The 24,490-nt window shown below is 42.4% G+C and overlaps 1 protein-coding gene across 2 annotated transcripts in view; it reads right to left on the bottom strand.

Moving 5' to 3' along the window:
* The window catches only part of KIF5C (kinesin family member 5C), a 174,902-nt gene that overhangs the window by 70,217 nt on the left and 80,195 nt on the right, over positions 1-24,490 (bottom strand). For both annotated transcript variants that reach the window (XM_080668529.1, XM_080668530.1), the window contains exons 3-10: positions 24,251-24,324; positions 17,928-18,032; positions 13,738-13,786; positions 13,401-13,456; positions 12,606-12,693; positions 7,866-7,990; positions 4,410-4,514; positions 3,652-3,800 (exon numbers count right to left, since the gene is read on the bottom strand). In XM_080668529.1, the coding sequence (XP_080524655.1) occupies positions 3,652-3,800; positions 4,410-4,514; positions 7,866-7,990; positions 12,606-12,693; positions 13,401-13,456; positions 13,738-13,786; positions 17,928-18,032; positions 24,251-24,324 (751 nt within the window). The remainder of the gene's footprint in view (positions 1-3,651; positions 3,801-4,409; positions 4,515-7,865; positions 7,991-12,605; positions 12,694-13,400; positions 13,457-13,737; positions 13,787-17,927; positions 18,033-24,250; positions 24,325-24,490) is intronic.

Below are 24,490 nucleotides of genomic sequence, written 5' to 3' on the forward strand. Positions count from 1 at the left end.
GTGGGAAGAGTAATTGAAGACTGAAAAATAAAAGGCTGGGAGCCAGAAGAATAAAAGATCAATGGGAGTTCTCTAATTTGAGTGCCCTATCCCTCCAGCAGGAACGCTCAGCTGTCCAGCTTTCCCGCAGAGCCCAGCTTTTTGACACTCTGCTGTCTGGAAATTCACGTGTTGCCTCCTCCACTAAATTCAAAGCTCTTTGAGGACACAGAGAAGGACTTCTACTGCTTAACTAGCACAATGCTGGGTGTTCCGGGACTGAAAGGGACAGGCCTGACCATATAGGAGCCAGGCTTCCTCACTGAAAGCAGGAAACAGACATAGGGAATTTTTCCCTTTAAATTCCAGGACCTAATCTAGAATCTTGGAGAGTGATGACTTGGTAGGCTGCCCTCGGGCCCCTGTGGACCGTATACCATGTTCCTACTGCTTCAAAGGATATACTATTGCTTTATTCAGAGCATCAATACAGTATAGCCTAGCAACAAACATGGACTTTCTTCCTGTCCTTGAAAGACTGCGTAGGAATAACTGTGGCATCTCATGCTGCCCTAAGGTTTGACCATCCCTGCAACAAGAATATAATGAACACTCATTACACTGAATTTGAGATGTGCCCGGCAGTCTTGTCTGAGTTCAAAGTGCTTAATCTCATTAGCTATCAGATGCCATGTCTAATCCGATGTTCAGACTCGTGTCTGCTGTGTAATTGGGTTCAATGCATATATTTAACAATAAAGCAGGTAGTGGCCCCACAGAGAAGTTAGATGTCCTTGAAGAATCCATTAAGTAACTCGGAGATAGAGGGCATGGAACAAAACCTCATACATTTCTAATTATAGGCTGGAAAACAAACCAGATCTAAACACAGCCAAACTTCTGGACACAATGGTGTCACAGTTCAGCAAGTGCCCTTATGTTCTATGAATACTACACAGTCCGCATTAGATTCATCTGTTCATTCATTTGATAAACACCTATTCACTGACCACCTAGTGTGTGCTACTGGTGCTGGGCTCTTGTTGGGACAACTGAGGTCAATCATAAACTTAGTCCCTGCCCTCATGGAGCTCAGTATCCAGATGACCCTGACAAAAGAGTAGAGGCCAACCTATTTCACTTGAAAATATAATTGGCATGCCTGGAATCCCAAATTATCAGCAGTATTTACTTAATCATTCATTCTGGAAACTTAATTCTAAGTCCACATCATTTGGTCCTGTCCATCATATTACAGTCCTACCCCGTACATTACCGTGCCTTTCCCAAGCCTCAGCGCATCCAATTGTGGCAGACTGTTTAAGATGGAGGGAAAGGGGAACTTGAGATCACTGAATGCTGATTACATGCCCGCCCTGTGCTAAGTAAAACCGGAAGCAACTCATCTAATCCTCCCAACAATTCTCAGAACTGTGTTATTACAGTTCTTCCTACAGGCGAGGCTGACAGAGGACAGAGAGAGAGAGAGAGAGAGAGAGAGAGAGAGAGAGAGAGAGAGAGAGAATCAGTCATAGCAGAACTTAGCTTCAAACCTGGAGACACTGATCTCAGGGGCCCATGCTCATCAAGGTTCCAGGTCAGCACCCTGGATGTAAGAAGCTCCGAGTCAAATAATACAGTCTCCACCCTATGATATCCGACATGTTTAGTCATTTACCAGTTGTGTGGTCGCAGGCACCATTCCTAATGGCTCTGAACCTCAGCCTCAATTTCCTCATACTGAGAAAAATTTCTAGGAGGATGTTGACATGCCTGGCATGACTAGGCCCTAATAAAAAGTGCCGGCGATGATGACTATGATAGTGACTATCTCACTAAGATCAGAAGAAAGAAACTAACCATTTGGACTTGTTCCTTAAACTCTTCCTATAGACAGCTGCAAGTGCCCACTGACAGCAGCAACCTCGAGGGAGACAGCTCAATGCCCTAGCACGACTCTGGCTTGCAAAGGCTCAGTGATTTTTGCTTTGCAGGTAAGAATTTTTGTAAAGAGATGTTTCCTTTCTAAATGCAGTTGGTGCTGGTTTGCTCACACATGTCTTCAGAAGAAACTGTTAAAGCTTAAGTTTAAGAAGCTGGGGGAGCAGGGCAGGCAGGGTGATCAGCATAGCATTCTATTTTATAAATACTCATTTATAAAAGAAGGTGCTATCCTTCTGCCATCCAGTGAGCTAAGCATTTGGCTAATCAAGGAAGTGATCTGAGAGGAAGTAAAGGACCCAAACCCAGTTTAAAAGATATTAGGTCTACAACATTTCAGTGTAACTATTATTTATTTAGACATCCCACAGGTGCCATGACTTTGTAATTCTATGTTCTGTTGAGGGCTCAGGAAATGACTGGGGTTTAATGCAGTTTAAACAAGCCACAATTTCCCATACAGAATGCCCACCCCCATCTGTCCTTTCTCTAGGGATCTTAAACTATTTCGTGAGTATAACTAAACAACATACTCCCGGGAGGAAGGTAGAGGGGGTGCTCTGTATATCCATCTAAAAATGAAGCAGCTAAAGCCCACAGGGAGCTGGTTACTAGTCTAAAGATCACACAAGTGTTCCGAATTAAAGGGAATGACAGCAGTGGAATTCACATCTCCCAACCGGAGGTCCTGGCTCAGCCCACTGAGCCCTAAAGATGCTCAGATCACCCAAATCCATAGCATCCATGCATTCTGGGAACTAGCACTGAGGTCACCAGCTGGGAGGATGGGGCTAACACCTAGAACGGAGGGACCATGACTGCAGGTTTGGCCTAGGGGCGGACAAGAAAGGAAAGGATGGTATGAATTAATCCATACACGTGAATGTTGTTTCAGGGTTACTGAGGTGTCTCTGCTGCCTGCCTATTACCATTGCCCAGACATCTAGGAAATCTCACACGTGCATTTTGAAGGCGAGAAGGTGGCTGCTGTTTTGCCCTTTCCTCAACATATATTCTGTACCTACTACCCCAGGGTTAGTACGAGGCTTCCTTCCCCCCATTTTAATACTTATGCAACTACTCTACATTCATCTAAGTTTCTGATGTGCTATCAGCACCTCTGCAATGAATTTTAAATATTGGAGTTAAAGGTAGTTAGTTACCAATCGTAAGTTGTATACCTTTGAAAACCTGTGAACCTGAGAGGCAAATTTTTTTCTTTTTACTATTGATTTTAGAGAGAGGAAGAGGCAGGGGGAGAGAGACAGAGAGAGAGAGAGAGGGAGAGATGGATTTTTGTTGTTCCACTTATTTATGCATTCATTGATTGCTTCTTATATGTGCCCTTACTGAAGATCAAACCACAACAACCTTGGCATATCAGGATGATGCTCTAACAAACTGAACTACCTGGCCAGAGCCTAGGATTCAGACTTAATTCCAAGAAGAACAAAAGCAACACTCCACTAAATTACCAACAATCACATCTATCGTAAGTTTTAGTGTTGTTTTTTTAACATCATACCTTTGATTTGGCATATTCCTACCCATTATTTTAAAACATGATTATTCCTTTGGCTTCAATAAGTGATGCCTCAAGTTTACAGATCACCTGTTTGATGCAATTTAGTAACAAGCTACTTGCCCTCTTCTCTCTATTTCCTCTCCGACACTAGCCCCTTGCCACTCCTATGACCCAGGTCCCAGCATGAGTAGCAAGACCACACCCACCTTTGTCCAAACATCAATGTAGATTTGGTCTCAGCTTCATTGAAGACAGAAGGAGAACAGCAAATCACAATAGTAGTTCTACAGTTCCCACCCAGAGAGTCCTGAAGAATCCGAGTCATCTTGCTGTCCCGATACGGCACGTGTGTTTTCTATTTAGGAAAAGAAAAAGTATTAGTTGTGACAGCCCATTCAAAGAAAAAACACAGAGGCAAGCAAGTTAGTTTTGAGGACACTGGGCTTAGAAACACGTGTGAAACAAGAATTTGTTGCCTGGCCGAAACCGGTTTGGCTCAGTGGATAGAGCGTCGGCCTGCGGACTGAAGGGTCCCGGGTTCGATTCCGGTCAAGGGCATGTACCTTGGTTGCGGGCACATCCCCAGTGGGAGGTGTGCAGGAGGCAGCTGATCGATGTTTCTCTCTCATCGATGTTTCTAGCTCTCTATCCCTCTCCCTTCCTCTCTGTAAAGTATCAATAAAATATATTTAAAAAAAAAAAAAAGAATTTGTTGCCTGGTGTTTGGATCTTGCCAAAGTTTAGCATGCCCATTCTGGGACCTGGGTCACAGGAAATTAGCATTTCCATTCACACATTTTAATGGACCAGATCCCCCAGCAAGCAAGGTGTTCACAACCAGGATTCCCTCTGTCCCTTCCAAACCAAAACAAGCAAATCTCTAGAGTGTGTGGCAAAGGGCACACAGACCCAAAAAGGCGACTTCTCATAATATCATTTAATAGAAGGGGCCAGGATCACTTACTGTCCCTTCTGCCAAGGCAGAGATCACGTTTCCAAGAGCAGACAAAGACTTATTGATATTTTTAGCTTCGTCGAGAACAGCTCCCTCAGCACCAGTTTTGCTGACCTATGAGAGAGAGAGAGAGCAGTGAGCTGCACAGGACAGGAAAGCACAGTAGAAAATTCCAATTCACAGGAGGGCAAAGGGGCAGGCAGGGGCGGTGAATCCTCCTGGCTCCTGAAATACAAGGCAGAGGAAAAGTAAGTAAGGATCACACTGATAAAACCTTCCCTTGTGCCAGAGGCTGGGGATTTGCTCTCTCACTTGTCATTTTCCTCTCGATTAGCTTTAGGGGAATGGCTGGAAAGCCTCCAGTGGTGGAGCTGCAGATGCTTCCCCAGGGACATCATCCAGGAAAAGCAGGTTCTAAAGTGCTGTCACTGGGAAAAGGCCGGGCCCAGGGACACTGAGCCACAGCCTCCACTCCGGGGGGATCTGGAGGAGCAAACGCTGTCTGGGCCACAGTGAAAGGACATGTTGGGAATGTGTAAACCATGAGCTCCAACTTCAGGCAAAGGGTAAGGGGTGGTGGGGATGATTGTCCAAACTCTCTCTAGCAAGGAAGAAAGGTACAATTATCCAAGAGAAAAAAAAACCTGCCCTGGCCAGTGTGGCTCAGTTGGTTGGAGAGTCCTCCCATACACCAAAAGGTGGCAGGTTCGATTCCCGGCCAGGACACATATTCAGGTTGTGGGTTCCGTTCCTGGTCATGATGTGTGCAAGAGGCAACCGACTGATGTGTCTCTCTCACATTGATGTTTCTCTCTCTCCCTTTCACTCTCTCTTTCCCCCTTCCTCTGTCTAAAAAAAAATCAATAAAATTTTAAAATAAGGAAAAACACTATTTTTTTTAGTCATTAACACAACTTTAATTAAAATTAATAGTTTAGATGAAGAGCATGAAAAGTGTTTAAAATCAACTTCTGAAAAATCACATTTATATAGAGGAATTAAAACAGGCCAGCAGAAGTCCAAAAAAAAGGTGCAGCTTGTATTATTGCACTTGGATGGAATACACTGGCCGGGGCACTGTGATATTGGGCCATGCGAGGCCAGGAAGAGGGACAAGCACAGAGGACAAAGCCCCAGGCAGTATGCATCCCGCCTTCCAAACTCTCTGGTGGTCTTGAAAATAGTCAGCATCTTCGAAACACTCAACTAGAGCTCTTTACAAAAATGGCTACTTTGTCATCAACATTTTTAGTTTAGGTATGAAAAGTCAAGAAAATGTATATTACATCGAGAAGTTGTCTTTTTCCCTCTGCAGCCAGAGGGAGCACACACAGTTCCTCCTCTGCTGTGTTATTGCTGGTAATTTAGTATTTATAGTATTTGCTGTTGGGAGAGAGCAGTTCACAGATGCTAGAAAAAAAGGGGAACTCAACATGATTCATAGCTCTGCTGACTGGACGGACGATGCCGGGTCAGCAGCTGCTGTCTACAGAGAGAAAAGTGGAGAAATAATTTTTAACTGCTCAAAGACGGGTTTCAATTATGTATAAAGGAGAAACTCCTAACAACAGAGATGAATGCATGTCCAGGGGTAGATTTTTTCAAATAGGATAGATTCTCATCTCTCTGGGAATTGTGTGTGGGGGCACCCCGGCTTACAGATAGAGAACTAATACAGCTGATGGGCCGCAAACAATACAGTCTATTCACATGGCGTTGTTTAAGAAGCTTTCATATTGGAGCGTCCTAACTCCATGAAATATGCAGGACAGATACAACTCCTTCTTCTTCCAGACAAGGGAAATTTATGTTCCAGGATGTGCAATCGCCAGCCTAAGGGAAGAACATCACTTAGAGGAATCAGGGAGTAAAGCTCGGAGTTCTGTTCTACTAGATCACACTGACACATCCGAGTAGATGCATCTAGGGCAAAGGAAAACAGGTGTGAGCAGGAGAAACGGCGTGGGACCACGACTCTCAGATGTCTCATAGCAAGAACCACCGGCCCTGTGCAGAGGACAGTACTTGGGCCCTAAGTACGCATCCCTATGCCCCAAAGGGAAAGAGGACAAGCGTGGGAAGAGCGAAGGGGGACTGGACTCCCTGTGGGGACCCACACAGTTGGTGTGGCAACAAAGTGGCTCCTGGCTGCCGATGGTTAGTTTGGAACTAAGCAATGCTGCTCTGCATTCCCGTTCTGGTGGGTCTGTTTAAAGTTACAAACCCATGCCAATAAAATTTTAGATTTCCAACCAAGAAAATCCAGGTGATTTTCTGTTCACGGCTTTACAAATGCATACATGAGAACAATGCAAGTAGCCATCACTTACAGGGATATTAGTGGCCATAACGTGGCGTCCGGCCCCTCAGTATGGGGGGTGTAGTTAAGTGGGGATCGATGACACAGTCCAGGAGACTGACTGAGCTCCGGGGCCAGCCCTGATTGGGGCCAGTGAGCATAATGGCAGTGATGATGGACAGGCCACGTGGTGTCCCCCAAGGAGGGCAGAGTCCCCAAGCCAGGGTGTGGCAGCAGGAGCGTCTAGAGCTGCCATGGAAGTGAGGCTGGTGGGGGCAGGTAGAAGGTTCTGGAAGCTTATTCGGTCTGGAGTATGGCCTCAGCCAGGGCCTGGGAGAGCATGGGGCAGGATACAGATGCCTAACCAGAGCCCTGACAAAACCAGAGAAGCCCCATAGCCTGAAGGAAGAAGTGAGGCTGCCCATGTGAGGCACCGTCTCCACACGACTGCAGAGAGAAGCAGGGAAAGGGGGAGATGCCGAAACCGGTTTGGCTCAGTGGATAGAGCGTCGGCCTGCGGACTCAAGGGTCCCGGGTTCGATTCCGGTCAAGGGCATGTACCTTGGTTGCGGGCACATCCCCAGTGGGGGGTGTGCAGGAGGCAGCTGATCGATGTTTCTCTCTCATCGATGTTTCTGACTCTCTATCCCTCTCCCTTCCTCTCTGTAAAAAATCAATAAAATATATTAAAAAAAAAAAAAGAAAAAAAGAAAGGGGGAGAGCCCCAGGCTCCCGATCTTCCATCAGCAACACACCTGCCGAGGCAGGACCGCCACATTCCAAAGCAATGCCCTTCCCTGGCCTATTTGCGTCTGGAACAACATGGAGCTCTTCCCTTTTCTCAGAAGGCCTTGGCAAAGGCAGATTTGCGAATGCTCACTGCCAAACTAAGTTCACCCCAACACTGGCCTAATGTCATCTTCAGAGCCCATTAGGCATAAATCAGAGTTGGCATTCAAAGCACCCCACGACGTGAACAGGGACTTCAGGACCAGGAAAGAGGAGCAGGGAAGCAAAGGTTAAATTTAATAACATCTTGGCACAACATCAGAAACTTTAAAAGCTCTTTAAAACCAGGAAATAGAAAGGCATAAAAATTATACCATTGCACAGTGAAGCAAATAACAGGGGGAGATTATAGCTGATACAAATAAAGAACCAATTACCTTTTCGCTCCCGGCCAAATCAACCAGATAAAGCTTCCCACTGAGTTTTTTCTCGGTCTCTACATTCTCTTGTTTAATATTAATCAGGAAGATACTGTGACTTCTAGAGCTGTGTTCATTCATGTCTAAAAAGGAAAATAGTTACTGCTCTACAAAGAACACATACATTGTGGTAGCCAGCCTCTCATCTGAAAAGCACAACAAATTATCTAATAGCTCCATTTCTTAAAGTCAAGCCAATTTTCAAAATGACCTGAGACCACCATTTCTTCTTAAAAGCAATGCTCATTCCAGAACTGAAAGATTTTAAATACCTTTAAGTGGCAAAGAAATTAATCTAAAATCTTAGCCAATGATTTAAGATAACAGATTCTCTGCTCCTGCCGAGAGACCCACCTCCAGCACCCACACTAGCTGACCTGCTCCTGGAGGAGCTCACAGCCTCCTTCCCTGCCTCACTTTAACTCCTCAGCCTTCATCATGATCAGTCCCTGACGTACTCCATCTTCCTCGTGTGTGTAGTGTTGCCTTATTGTGTAGTGTCATAAACTTTCTTTAGGAAGTATTATGGATTAAAACATACACCTCTTCTATAATCCATGCTAGGTGAAAAGATTAAATATGCTGCATTAGGACTGAGTACTGGAAATAAAAATCTTTTTGTTCCCTGGTCTCTGTTCACCAGGGAGGCAGAGACCCCAGTGACTATCTTATTCAACCCCTACTCACAATCATTTCTTAAAACCACCTCACCACATTATATGGAAAAAAACCCTGAAGATTCCACACACAAAGAAATGTTAGAATAAATTCAACAAACTAGCAGGATACAAAAGCAACACATAAAAGTAAGTTGCATTTCTACATACTAACAATGAACATTCCAAAAACGACATTAAGAAAATAATTCTATTTAAAATAGCAATTAAAAAAAGATACTTAGGAATAAACAACCAAGGTAGCAAAAGATTTGTATACTGAAAAATACAAAATGTTGCTAAAGAAACTAAAGAAGACAAAAAAATTAAAAGACATTTGTATTCATGGATTAGAAGATTTAATAATTTTAAAAAACACTTTACTGGAATGATAAGCTGTCAATACTATCAAAAGTGATCTTCAGATTCAATGTAATCTCTATCAAAATCTCAATGATGCTTTTCTTTTTTATATAAATTTATTTTTGTTGATTTCAGAGAGGAAAGGAGAGGGGGAGAGAGAGAGAAACATTGGGGATGAAAGAGAATCATTGATTAGCTGCCTCCTGCATGCCCCCACTGGGGATCGAGACCTGACCAGAAATCAAACCATGACCTCTTGGTTTCTAGGTCAATGCTCAACCTCTGAGCCATGCCACCTGGGATCAATGATGCTTTTTATAGAAATAGAAAGGTCTATCCTAATTCATATGGAATCTCAAGGTACCCCAAAGAGCCAAAATAATCTTGAAAAGGAACAAAGTTGGAGGTCTCTCACTTACTGATTTCAAAACTTACTACAAAACTACAGTAATCAAAACAGTATGTTGCTGGCATAAAGACAGACATATAAACCAATGCAACAGAGAGCCCAGAAATAAACCCTCACATAATACAGTCAAATAATTTTCAATAAGAGTGTCAAGATCATTCAGTGGGGAAAGTACAATCTCTTTACCAAATGGTGCTGGGAAAACTGGATATCCACATGTAAAAAAAAAAAAAAGAAGAAGAAGAAGTTAGACTCTTACCTTGGGTCACACAAAAAATTAAGTCAGAAAGGATCAAGGACCCAAATGTAAAAGCTAAAACTATAAACCTTTAGAAGAAAACATAGGGGGAACGCTTCATGACACTGGATAGGCAATGATTTCTTGGATCTGACAACAAAAACGCAAGCAACAAGAGAAAAAAATAAATTGGACTTCATCAAAATTAAAAACTTTTATGCATCATCCTAGTTGGTTTGGCTCAGTGGATGGAGCATGGGCCTGCGGAGTGAAGGGTCCTGGGATCGATTCTGGTGAAGGGCTCGTGTCTGGGTTTCGAGCTCGATCCCCCATAGGGGGTGTGCAGGAGGCAGCCGATCAGTGATTCTCTCTCATCACTGACGTTTCTATCTCTCCCTCTCCCTTCCTCTCTGAAATCAATAAAAATATATTTTTTAAAAAACTTTTATGCATCAAAGGACACTATCAATAGAGTAAAAAGGCAAACCACAGAATGAGAAAAAAATACTTGCAAATCATATATCTGATAAGGGACTGATATTCACAATGTATAAAAAAACTCCTACAAATCAACAACAAAAAATAAACAACCCAATTAAAAATGGGCAAAGGACTTGAATAGACATTTTCTCCAAACATGTACAAATGGCCAATAACCAAATGAAAAAAATGCTCAACATCACTAATCAAAACCACAATGAGATACCATTTCACATCCATTAGGATGGCTACTAAAGCAAACCAAAAACAAACAAACAAAAAACCAGAAAATAGTAAGTGTTACCAAGGATGTGGAGAAACTGAAACTCTTGTATATTGTTGATATGAATGCAAATGATGCAGCTGCTATAGGCAACAGTATGGCAGTTTCTTAAAACCTTAAAAATAGCCCTAACTGGTTTGGCTCAGTGGATAGAGCATCAGCCTGCGGACTCAAGGGTCCCAGGTTCGATTCTGGTCAAGGGCATGCACCTTGGTTGCGGGCACATCCCCAGTGGGGGGTGTGCAGGAGGCAGCTGATCGATGTTCCTCTCTCATCGATGTTTCTACCTCTCTATCCCTCTCCCTTCCTCTCTGTAAAAAATCAATAAAATATATTTTTTAAAAAAAAAACCTTAAAAATAGAATTACCATATGATTCAGCAATTCCACTTCTGGGTATATAACCAAAAAAAACGGAAAGCAGAAACTTGGACAGGTATTTATACATCCATATTCAAAACAGCACTATTCACAGTAGCCAAAAGATGGAAGCAACACAAGTATCCATCTATGGATGAATGAATGGATAAACAAAGTGTGGTACATACATGCAGTGCAATGTTATTCAGCCTTAAAAAGAATAAATTCCAACATGATACAACATGAATGAATCTTGAAGACATTACGCTAAGTGAAATAAGCAAGTCATAAAAAAACCTGTATCATTCCACTTATATGAGGTACCTCATTGTCAAAATCATTGAGACAGAAAATAGAATGGTGGTTACAGGGGTTGGGAGGAAAGAGTCTAGGGAGTTATTATTCAATGGGTGCATGGAGCTTCAAAATTCTGTAAATAGTGGTGATGGCTGCACAACATTGCGAATGTACTTACTGCCACTGTACATTTAAAATGCTTAAAATGGTAAATTTTATGTTATGTTTATTATACCACAATAATTTTAAAAACCACTTTACTGAAATGATAGGAAAAATAGTAATGTTCTGGACCCAAAGTTCTGAACCAAGGGGCCAAGATGGTTGTCATGAATAATTCATGACTAACAATAGCTTAAGAAACAAAGTGAATAATTTATTTATAAATGAGCGATGCTATTACTATAAGAATATGAGTCTTACATTCTTTCATGTATGTGCATCAGGGTTGGTGTGTGTGTATGTGTGTGTGTGTGTGTGTATGTGTGTGTGTGTGTGTGTGAGTTAAGCAGAAGAGAAAGTACACAAGTCTAGGCTCCTCTATGAAATTTGCCACATATATAAATAACATGTGATATGTTCATTGGGATAGAGAATAGGTAAAGAATTACAGTGCTGGATCACAGAATAATAGAACCTTGGGTGGGAGAGACTTAAAGAGGCTAGATCAGTCAACCAACCAATATTTGTCTCTCTTCTACCTATACAGGAACCAACATCTTCTCCGGATGGCAGGCTTTATCTGGGGCAGGATTAGAGTTCTTGTAGTAGCTAGGCCAAAATCTGCCACCCTGTAGCTTCAACAGTCCTGGGGGTCTATCCATTCAGATCAAACAAAGCAAGTTGACTGTTTCCTAATGTCAGTCCTTTACATATGTTAAGGAATACTGCATTGTCCACAGTCCTCCCCAGATTTATTTCTCTCTTCTAAGCTAGAAAGCCTTAGCTCTTTCAGCTCGTCTTCGTCTTCGTAGGAAGTCACTCTCATTCATCCATATCCCCCTGAATAAGACGGACAGCCCCCATTTTATGGAACCTCTGCCATTCAAACACTGTAGAGCTGCTTCCCTGTTGTGTGTGCACATGCAAGAAAGGAAAGGACAAGTAACCAAGCTGGCCTGAATGTGTTATTAACAAGGCATCAAGTTTTCCATAATGCTCTCCACTTTCTGAGTTCCTCCTTCCTTTTCCTTTTATACCGCGGGCAGGACTCTAATATGGTTTCTTTCCATGTGTATGACTAGAATTTGTCGGTTTGGATTTTTAAAAATACCTGAACAATAACATAGCTAAAATAAGTAAACTTAGAAGTTTACTTCCCCCACTTTGATTGGTAAGATGGTTGGTTGGTCGGTTGGTCGGTTTCCCCAGAGTTCAGGCTTTGGCTGTTGCCAGGTTCCAATGAGTCCCACCCAATATTTCCAAGAGTACCCTGGACAGCAGGAGGCGCTGTTTCCCACAGCCTGCCTAGATACACTGCACTTCCCTTGTGTTTTTGTCTCAGTCACTGCATTCAACTGCCTTCCCAGACGTTATTTCATATGGACCTCCTGGTGGGTAGGCAGACATTTGTATCCAAAGTCAGAGGGGAGGAAACACCACACCATGCTTACTTGTTACAGCCACGTGTCGGTTTGCTTTGCCTTCATCTATCACATCCATGACTTCCTCAGGGCTGGATACAAACCTCTCAGTGCACCCCTGCAAGACAATCAGTTCAGGTTCACTGTTAAAATACTGAAAAGTAACAATGCTTGAAACAGCTAAATATATTCCCACTAGATGCGCAGAGAAAGAGAAGGGCTATAAAGGCTGATCCAACAACTTTCTTCCCCTTGCCTAAGGCTTGAATTCTACATTTAAAAAGAAGGCTGAGCAGCCCCTAGGAAACCCAGAAATAAACCAGAAAAGAAGCCGAATTTCCCTAGATTTTTTAGTACATATTCAAACTTAACAGTAGCGAAGACAGAAATAAAGAAGAAAATCAATGACAGAAAAAGAAATAGATGAAGTTTTGCTTTGTCTTCCATCTTTATTTATTACCATCTAGCCACCAACTTTAATTAGACACTTTGAAGTGCTACATAATGCTATAATAGGCTTCCCTTAACAGCAAAGTATAAATGATTATACTCAATACCAAAGCCCCTGTAAATGTGAATAATAAATGTCTGCTCACTCTGCAATTCTCAGCATGGGCTTAGACATCTGTGACATAATCACATAGAGTGATATGATTGAAGACATTAAATGTCTATTTTTTAACCAGGTGAATTTTAAATGTAAGAAACATGATTAATTATCTGTATGTGCTTTATATATGTAATATTCTGGGCATCTTATGTACTAATTATTATGACAATGATTGGAGATAAATTCATTTCACATCAATCAAGTTTTCCTCATACCTTTACATATGGGACTCTGTTTTTATCTTCATGAACAGCCAAGTTTGTCTTGGATACTATAGAGATAATAATGATGACATGCAAAGAAGAAAAGAAAAGTTAAAGACCCTGTATTGGTGGAAAAATAGAAATTGTTATAAAAGATAGGCAAACTTATCTCTTTGCAATATATATGAAAGTTTAAGCCTTGGACGAGAATAAGCAGACAGTCTGAAGGCAAGAGAACACCTCTAATACACTTTCATTAATTCCTTAAGCAGAAATGCTATGCATCAGATCAGTCTCCCTGCACTTTAGTTACAGAACAAATAAAGGACAAGCATTTTGGGTTACTTACCATCAAGTAAGTCCCTGATTTTGTCCAAGTAGATCTCAAAATAGGAAACCTGTTAAAAGCAAATTAAGTTTGAAACAGAAATGCCTCACTATATTACAAAAATATCATTATTAGAACTTACAAAAGCTTTTTTCATGCATCAGCTAAGAAGAGTAGGAAGGGATCCAGAGTGAAGATTGAGAGCCACAGCATGCGGAGCCCCAGCCTTCTCCTGTATCCCCTGCTTGCCGCTTTGCCAGCTCAGTGTGGGCCACTCGCCATCCCCGCTCATCACAGCTCCCTATGGTTCGAGCCAGGTGCTATTTACATCATGTGCTAGACAGCCACTTACAGGAGGACACTAGCTTTTACTTTAAATGAGCACCAAGCAGACTTCTGGGAATGACAACAGCTGGAATAGAAAACGTTCTTTGCAAGTAATTTTCAAAAATCAGTAGGCCTTAGCTTATGCCTGATATTGACAGCCTCATCTGACTAGGGTGGGAGCATGACCCAAACATTCAAGGAGGTGGGGAGGGTGGTAAAGATAGTTTACTTAGAAGTATAAGAGCTCAGAAAAGTAACTGGGAGAGAAATCATGATGGTGGCAGGTTTAGGGAGTCCAGAAAGGATTTGAACAAAATGTGATTTAATGAAAGACAGCTAGCCTGTAAGAGGGAAAGAAAGCCTTCCAATTAATTACTCTCAAACCTCAGCTCCAGCACCACCTACATCAGCATCTCCCATAGCATTTGTTTAAACTGCAAAGGCCTAAACCCGACTACAGTCCTCCTGGAGCCGAATTTCAAAGAATAGGACCCAGAAATCAGCTTCTCAACTCCATACGATGGCTAACGTCTGAGAACAACTTTAACCAGATGTGATCTTGAAAATTTAATTCACATGTAACCAAGATTCTAGGCCTCAATTTTCCCATCTATTAAATGAAGCCATTAGACTTGATGATGTCAAAAAGTCCCTATAGGATTTTCCATTCCGCCTAAACGTGCCTTCTGCTTCCCAGACCAAATGTTCTCTTTTATGTTCATGGGTATTTTTGGAAATCTTAACAAAGGAATGGACAAAAAATTATTTTAAACCACGCATATGAGCATGAGCAATGGACACAGACAATAGGAGGGTGGGGGCATGTGTTGGGGGTGAGAGATCAATGAGGAAAAAAGGATATATATGTAAAACTTTCAACAATAAAGAATTTTTAAAAAATAAACTTGAAAAAAATAGTTGTGAAGTTGGGATGAAACCTCACCTCCACATCCCAGCTCTGGACCAGTCTTGCCTCTAGTCAGGCAACAAGCAAAGACTTTATTACCTGGCTCATTATCTTTTGTCTGTATCTCATGACTTCCTATTATCTCTGAGATCTGGGGTCCCAACTTCGAACCCTGGAATCTATATCTGAGCATCCTCTCCAGGTTGTCTGTCTCCCTAACAATCTCTGCCTGCTCAAATGTCTGTCAAACTCCTGTCACTGACTGGGTCTGCTATGGATACACCTACCTGACCTTTGAAATACCCACTGCTCCCATTCCTGGAATCCTGTAGGCCTGTGGCTTCTAATCTTAAATATCTCTCCCTAACTTAGCCCTTACTGCAGCTAACTCAACCCTGGTTCCAACCCATTCTATGTATTCCAGAATTGTCTGATTTTCAATAAGATGTTTTTGATATCTTTGAGATCTTAAACATGTGCCCTTATTTCCATAGATTATAGATAAAATTAAGTACATCTAAAATGCAGTCATTGAACTAGATATTAGCAAATCTGGCCATTAGAATCCTGTCTACATTTAATATAAGTAGAAAGAGAATCTGAGTTATTCATTTCTTTTTACCACAGCAAATAATGACCACTTTTGGCGGGGACTTTTAATTTTGCCATTTTTTTTTTTTTCATTTCAAATACTTTGTGAGGCCAGGTAAAAGAAAAATAAATAGGCATTGTTTGGCATTAAGAAAACACATATTCAGCCCTAACCGGTTTGGCTCAGTGGATAGAGCGTCAGCCTGTGGACTGAGGGGTCCCAGGTTCGATTCCGGTCAAGGGCATGTACCTTGGTTGTGGGCACATCCCCAAGTAGGGAATGTGCAGGAGGCAGTTGAATCGATGTTTCTCTCTCATCAATATTTCTAACTCTCTATTCCTCTCCCTCCCTCTCTGTAAAAAAATCAATAAAATATATTAAAAAAAGAAAAAGAAAACGCATATTCAGAAATGTTTAAAATCACTGTGGGACCTACTTGAAGGGACAGATTTTTAATATTGCCTAATCAAGCCCCTTTTTCTTGATTAGGCCCGTCACTACTCAATCCAAAATATAGAGTAGTCCATAGCTAACTTTTGTTTATGAAATAAGTAAGAATAACTACAAACAGAGGACTAGAGACTTGGGTGTTGTTCCTCCTCTCCCCCCCTTCATGCTGGGGCTGTTCTTATCTTAATAAAATTCTAATGGGAGGCCCTATTTTGAGGGCAGTAATTGGTTTAACATCTTATTCCAGGATTATCCCTTAAGAACCCCACAGTAGTTGGAGGTATTTAAATGCAAACAGCCTTAAAGATGCACTAAGCTCCTAAATCTTGATCCCATCAAAGCAACAAGCTTCTGTGTCCTTAGATATAAAGAACCCTGGCAAGAAGCTGCTTCAGCCAACAAAGGGAACATAAGGAAAAAAATTTGCCAGATGAAATTTATAATTGGGCAGTCATTGCCTTGTTTTTATATAATTTATGAAAGGTACTTGGCAGAAATAAAAAGGGTAGAATTTTAATATAATGGAAAAGTTACTGCATGTGCTGGTCAGATCAAGAGCTTAATCTCAACTCTGCCAATGACTTGATATGTAACTTTGGACATCTGGATCTACTTCTTTGAACTTCCGTTTCATGGACTCTAAAATGGTGGGACTAGTGGAATAAGGTCTCAGCTTTCAAGGATGATCAGCCTCTTGACTGATCTGCTCAGCTCCACATCTTCTTAGAACTGCCCACACCTGTCCACCCTGCCCCAGTCACCATGGTGGGGGCCAGTCAGCCATGTGCATCTTGGACACAGCTAATTGGAGCTGGGGGACCACCTATTACAGGCTGGCCAGTGAGCCAGCTTCTTAGGGAATTAGGAATTAGCAATAAGGGAATGTGGAGCAGGGGCTGCCATGGTGCACCCCTCCCCCCCCACACACACACACCAAAGAAAGCAAGAAGGCAGAATTGCAGAGACTGTAATGAGTGTGGTGTTTCTTTGGGGGGGGGGGGGGGGGTTATAAAATGCTCCAGAATTAGGTAGTGATCATAGTTGTACAATTTTGGAAAGAGACTAAAAACTATCAAATTGTATACTTTAAAAGAGTGAATTTTATGGTATGTGAATTATAACACAATTTTTTTAAGTTAAAAAGAAAAGGTAGGACCTGGATTTCTTGCTTTTCCACAACCCGTCCCCTCTAGGCCTGCTATCAGATTCTCTATCTTAGAACCACTTCCTCTGTTTGCTTAAGCAAGTGGCTTTCAGTCACTTGCAAACAAAGAAGTGCCAATGAATATACCCCAAATACCAACATGAATTTAAGCAAAAGCGTAAGTTCTGGTTTAAACACACAAACAAACAAAACAAGGGAGAGAAAGAGAATTCCCTTCCCCAACATTTCTCAGCGTGTGCTCCTCAATACACTAGTGCCAGGGAAGAAAAGCATGCCCAGCCAAGCTGGAAACGTAAGTCTCCATGGCCCCTTTGCAGAATCACATTACACAATAGCATATCTAAGCATGTGATAAATGTAACACTGTGCAATGAGGCATGTTCCCAGCCTATATGGCCACGTAAGTATTTTCCCTGGTAAATATAGTATTCATACTTCTATGAATAATAAGAGGGCTGTGTTCCATGGAACATACTTTGTGGACCCATTCCAATCATATCTGTAGAAACCCACAGAGCAAAGGGCAGGAGTTGGGCAGCTATCAAGGTGATTCCATCTGAAAGAGGGCTTTTACCTTATCTCATTATCTCAGTAAACCATCCGACAGCTAAGCATTACCTTAATTATTAAATAAAAAATATGGCTCTGCTTACCACAGGAATGTCATTTAGAGAAGACCATCTTTTTCATGTGTACACAATAAGAAGAAAGCCAAGAAACATAATTTTGGGCTCTGTTTCTTTTCTCGGGTCTCAATCAATGGCACTTACCTTGATGTGAAACTCCAGGTTTTCATCCATGGAATATATATGGTCAAAGATGTCGTGTGCAATCCTTGGGATGATCCCCATGAGTTGAGGGTCATGCAGCTTCCCCTAGTGGGAGAAAAACACAAACACAGGTGTTAGAGCACCAGAAAACATGTGAGATGAGAAAAGACCACACCTGGGTTTCTTAAACAGAACTCTGCGGAACAGGAGCACCCACACATGGACTGACTACTCCCTTGGAGCCACCTGACATGCCAGCTCACCAAAAGTTAGCCCAGTAACTCCACGTGTCGGTTTGCTTTCCTAGCAGAGGACAGCTTGTTCTGTGAGGCTGTGAGGTTGTGAAGCCCCACGGTGTTCCTTCCTGCTGCCACTCAAATCAGTGTGCATGTGAGTCAGTGGGTAGGAAGGAGGAAGAGAAGGAAGGAGAATGGCTGAGAATATATGGGTGACTATAACATACTGAAAATGTGGGTTTTGTTTTTGAATTTTTACAACCTGACCAGAACCTACAAACCCAAGTTAACCTGCTTTAATGCAGTCACCTTGAGAGCTGACAGATTCATTAATATTATCATTATTTTAAAAATTCCTAAGAACCTTGTTAGAAAATACCTTCATCACTTTACAAACCACTCAAGAAAATCCATTTTATTAATTTCTTTTTTAAAATCTGTAATTCCCAGCCTGAATTGTTCCAAATAATGTTTGGCTGTTTCTAATCCATAAATCCAAATGTAAGATATTCTCTTATTCTTTACCTCTTTTTTCTAATTCTATTCATTTTTATCTAAGGAGAGGAATAGATGGATTCTTCTGCTATGTGAACTATCACTAAATTCATTTTTAAGATCCAGACTTTCAAAAAGATACTAGCAGGATATGAAAGCAATTCCTAAAGAAGAGTTCTCAAGTATTTAAAGCAACAGCCTTAGCATGGACTTGGGTGCACAACTCCCAGAGAGACTGATAGATTGATCTTTATCCTCACCCAAGGATAAGTTCATTGATTTGAGAGAGAGAGAAACATCGATATGAGAAAGAAATATCGATCCTGTATATGCCCCAATGGGGAATGAATCTGCAAACCAGGTATGTGCCCTGACAGGGAATCAAACCCACAACCTTTTGGTGAGCCACCAGCCAGAGCCCAGAGGGTTGTATTTATGCCCACACTCAAATGAACACTTACGTTCCATTACATGTTAAACAAGCCTTCAGTGCACAAATGGCCTGCATCTAAGTGGTCCCTGGCAACTATATCCCCAGATAATTTTTTCAGACCCTTGGAAAGTTTTAAAACTCTAGGAACAAATGGACCTGAAAGACAAGCACAAAACCCAGGGTGCTCTTTAGTGTTGCAGGGAAGCCCCACAACCTTTACAATCTTGACACATATCCTTGTTCCAAATCTGCCCAATACCTGGAAAATTGCTTTGTTTTTCTCAATCAAATCCTCTATTTCCTTCAGGGGTTCACCCTATAGTGCCTTGCTAACAGGTTGACTTCCAAGCCAACAGCTGAGTTACCAAAAGCAAGAAGTCATGTGACCCAGCACTGGTTCTGGTCTCCGGCAAAGCTCTCCTACCTGGGAATTTGGGCACTCCTTGGAATGTCCTCATCTGCTAAGTCCTAAATCATTTGATGTGTTTAGATTGCTTTTTAGTTTATACACTCCCTAAAGGCAGAGGTGATCCATGCATACGCGCTTAACCCCCACTGCTTATACTTGGTACAGTATCTACTGCAGAGAATTATTGTGGAATTGAAATGCAACAGTTATATATAAAATCAGTGACAATAAATGTTAGCATTCTATTATTCAGTTCATAACAGGCTCTCATTAAGCAGTTGTTGGAGTTTATTTGACCTGAGGTCTGAAACATATTGCTACCCCACACCATTAATATGTATCTTATGAAGCAACATCAAATGACAGATACTGAGCGGCTCAAATGTTGGTCACTTTAATTTGCATAAACATGTAACAAATCAAATACTGGACCTCATTTGCCCTGGATTGTGGAAGCGGTGGCAGAAATGACACCTGCGGTGAGAACACAGATCTCTCCAGTCAAATGCTGTGACACCATGGGGCCAATCTTGACTCAGAGTCTAAAAGTTCCCCCACCCCCACTCTCTCCAGAGCTCTTTAATAATTCATCACAATTCTTTAACTTCTCCTCAGTATCCACAACCAAAGAAGAATGATTGATAATCCAAATATCATGTATAATGGACTCGAATCTGTTTCCCTAGACACTTTCCCTTGCAACAGATTCATCTTCCAATTGATTTCTCGTTAATACAGTACTGACATCCTTTGCTTGCCTTTGTCAGGGTAAGAACCAAGGCAGAACCAGTGGTACATCTAGGATGCTCCCCATTTTGTTTCCCTGAAGCCTCCACCCCAACATCACATGAGAGGGAAGCACATGTTCATTTGGAGACAGAAGTGATCCCCAATCTACTACAAGCTTAAGGACTGGGATGCCTGATCTAGCTCATAAGCCCAAGAGTGGTGGGGGCCTTTATGCTCAGTGGACTGAGCCTGCTCTAACAATCTGTGTGTGTGTGTGTGTGTTGTCGGCGGGGAGGGTTGGGAGGGGGAAGGTTTTGATTTGTGAAGTGTTGTGTGTGTGGTGTGTGTGTGTAGTGTATATGTGTGGTATGTGGTGTGTGTATGCAGAGTCTGAGTGTGAGTGGTGTGTACATGTGTTGATATGTGTGGTGTGGGGTGATGGTGTGTGTGTGGCAGGGGGGTGTTTGAGACAGAGGTGTTCCATTAAGAAGACCTTCACTGCTTCTAGGCTAATTACCTTGCAAATGAAATACACATGTACACACATACAACAAATATTAACCTCGGGCAATCAAAGGTGGTAAAGAAGCAGACAGCTACCAGAGAAGAGAAAGTTCCTTCAGGTGGGGAGGTATGGGATGGCTTCCTTGAGGAACCGATTACTGAGGGACCAGTAAGATTAGGGACGGGCAGAGAGGATGCAGGCAGAGAAGATGAGATGGGAATAACATAGCAAAGGTACAGGAACCAAGACAGAATGATGCCCATTTAGAGAACAAGTTTAGTTGGCAGGAGAATCAGGGATGGACTTTAATAGCAAAGAAATGTACCACTTCATCATCATGCCTCTCCGAGAGAGCAAAAAAAAATTTTTTTAAATATTTGATCCTGTATAATCTTCAAAAACGTTCCCCACTTCTAAGTATGGCCTTCTAGGAGCAAGTATGAAAAAAGAAACCAGACCCAGGCCGTGGGCCACAAAACAACACTCTCTTTGTTCCAGCCCCGGTTGCCTCCTCAACCTCCCTGAAACACTTAAGATGGGAAAGCAGGCAACCATCAGCGCAATGCACTCAGACAGGCTCATTAAAACCACTTGGCAGGCTCTCTCGGCAGCAGGGCAGCCTATACCCATTCGATGGCCTCCAGGTGTCCCTTTGGGCAGATGGAAAAACACCAGTGTCTCCATCCATCCATGTCAGTGTGCTGAAGGCCACGAGGTAAGGCTGAACAACAGGCTGAACAACAGGCAGCCCTCTCCGCCCACCCAGCCAGCACCCAGCAGCACCGCCTCCAGCGCAGGCCCCCCAGCCCAGGCCATGCAGCTGGGCCTGCAGCTCAGCACCAGCAATCTCAAGGGTTTCATATTTTTACTGAAAATCCGCCTTAAATGCTCCATCTTCAAAAGCTAATCTTTCCAATTTTATGTAGGCTTATCTGTTTGTTCCCCTCAATAGAAGGTAATGGAATCACCACTGGATGTCAGAACAAAAATGGGGGGATTAAAATGAAAACAGCTTTAAAATGTGACAGCTCTGTCCATTCAGCGAGTTAACAGCCCCTCCCAAAGCCTCTGAAGGATCACAATGTGTAACTCCGAATAGTAACATTGCTCCTTTCAGGTGGTGCAAACCCCACAGGGTTTCTTTCCATTTAATTGCATTGCAGGGTCCTGGATTTCTTGGTCTCCTGCAGTCTCTACGACTTTAGCTTGACTCCTCTTTTTCCTCTAAAATATCCCCTACCTTTTCTCCAATTTATAATCACCCCCCAGAAAGAACCAGATTAAATGGGGTGGGGGCACTAGGAAAGGCCTCACGTCCCCCACTCCTTCCTCCTGTGGGCATGAGGATGTGATTTACAAAAGTCACACTCAAATGCAATCAACCTGTTAAAACCCACAAGGAGAGGAGGGCCACAGGATTTAGGCAGCTGTGAGCATGATCGGCACAGAATCCAGTTCCCTTTTGGTCCCGAGTCCCTCTGGGTCCCCAGCACTGCTTCAGCCACTGTGGGGTTCATGCCGTGAAACACAGAAGGCTGGAGGTGCTCTCATTAACGAAATGCCTCCAATCTTAGTTAACTTGCTGACACACCTCTTTGCCAGCATTGTGCACCCACTTATTCTCCCCACACATAAACACAACCCAGATTTTACTTTGGAGTCTTTCCTTCAATGGTTTACAATTTAAATACCTGATATTTAGCGAACACCTTGCATTTTCCAAAAATGACTTAATCCCTAAGCTAAAAAGGTCGCTCTTGTAAACATTCTCTAAGATTTTGTAGAATTTTAAATAATGCATTGGGGGGAGGTTGTTGCTGTTTTGTATATTATTTGGTAATTTTCCCAAGACCTAAGACTGATTGATATCCTCAGGAGATGCCCTCTCTCTTTCCTATGCCTTCTGACCTATGAAGGAGCTTCAGTCCCGGGCTACTGGAGTGGGTGGGACTTGGAAAATGCATAACCACAACTGTTCTCGAATCTAGAAGGGTAAGGGTCTGGGACCCAGTACGAGGGGCAGACGAGGGGCTGGGGTAGCAGCACAGGACCCTGGGCCTGCGTGCCAAGCTGTGCTGCTGGAGGAGGCCTGGTGTCAGGAGGCAGTCCTGCCCTGCCTTGAGGAGGTGGCAAACAAGCCTCGTGCTTCCTTTCATCTGTGCAGCCTCTGAACCACTTTGTCGCCAGCAAAATGGTGAAAGTGAGTCAACACAACAGAAATGAGATCCCCAGAGTCATACCCCACACTTGAAATCAGTGTGAGCAGAACATCACAGCCCCAAGGATTTCAGCCTCGTGCCTTTGAAATCTCCTCTTCAATAGGAATGATTCATAAGCTAAACTGATTCTGCAGCAGCCGTCTCCGTGATATTCCCAGGAGGGCACCGTAAATGGAAAAACCTAAGCTTGAAGGATTAAGGATTCATCTTACCCCTCTTAGAAACTGAATTCCCCCAAAGTTTCTCAGTGCAGTTTCTTATAATAACCACTCTTCCACCTCTCCTAACATGCCAGGTGGGCCCCGCCTTTAGAAGAAAGATCTGGCCCTGACGGCCTCCAGGAGTCCATGGGGAAAACAGGGAAAGAAGAGGTTCAGGGGCCAGTCTGTCTGCAGATGTGCTTTGTCTGGAGGACAGCCTGAGCCACAGAGCTCCATGGCCCACAATCAAGCTGGGGTCACACCCTCAAGTGCCCACAGGGGCCTGGTGTGTAAGTGAATGAGGAAGGATGCTGAAGATGAGTTCATACTCATGGTGTGCATGGAGTGGGCTGGGGCAGATCAGAGAGCCCAGCCCCATTCACATGGGTCGGCCAAGGCCAGGGCCCCCACAAGTGTATCATTTTAACAGATACTGCATCAAACCTCTCCTAGTTCCACACACTAGACATGTGAATAGAAAGGTGACCAAGACAATGAAGATCCCTGCTTTGAAGCTTACCCTTAATATTATGGTGAAATTTTACCTAGTGTTGCTAGATCTTCAGAATTTTAAACCAAATTTGGACACTTAAAATTGTGTGAAATCATTTCGTTTTAAACATTGCCTAAAATTAAGAACAAAACAAAACCACTGTGCAGGCCAAACAAAAATATGTCTGTGGGCTGAATCTGGTCCACAAGCTAACTTCTTTCATCTCTGACCTACAGTTTTTTATATTTCTGAGGAGACGCCTCCCCAGGGCTCCTCCTTAGGGTAGATGATTTTCACAAGAGATTTTCTGTTAGACTGGGCTCCAGCCCATACGAATACACACACCACTGTTTAGCCTGTTGATGATTATTTTAAATAAAATTATTATTATTATTTTGACAGAGCTATTAACAAAGAATTTTTTTTTTAAATACTGAACTCCTGAGATTTTATTACTCACCATTATTTTTAAACTCTTAAAGATACAATAAACTGGCTAAACATAACCATCCCTTAACCATCTCTATTGCCCAGTAAAAAGCCACATGCATTTCAAGTTCTGTTCAGTCTCAGAGCCTGACATCGCAGCCCGCTGCAATCTTACCTCCATGGTATGCGTTTTTCCTGATGAAGTCTGTCCATAAGCAAAAATTGTCCCATTGTAACCTTCAAGGACATCTGCAAGCAAGAAAAAAAAAATTAACCCATTACTTTGATCATATGCATATTTTTACTAATAAATTACATTTTCCAAATGGCCCATTTCATTTTTCACACAATTGATATTTCAACTCCATTTGCTAAAATTTTAAGTAGAATTGTGAGTAAAAAGCCAGAAATGAGA

Source organism: Plecotus auritus, assembly GCF_963455305.1.
Source record: "Plecotus auritus genome assembly, chromosome: 5".
NCBI lineage: Eukaryota > Metazoa > Chordata > Mammalia > Chiroptera > Vespertilionidae > Plecotus > Plecotus auritus.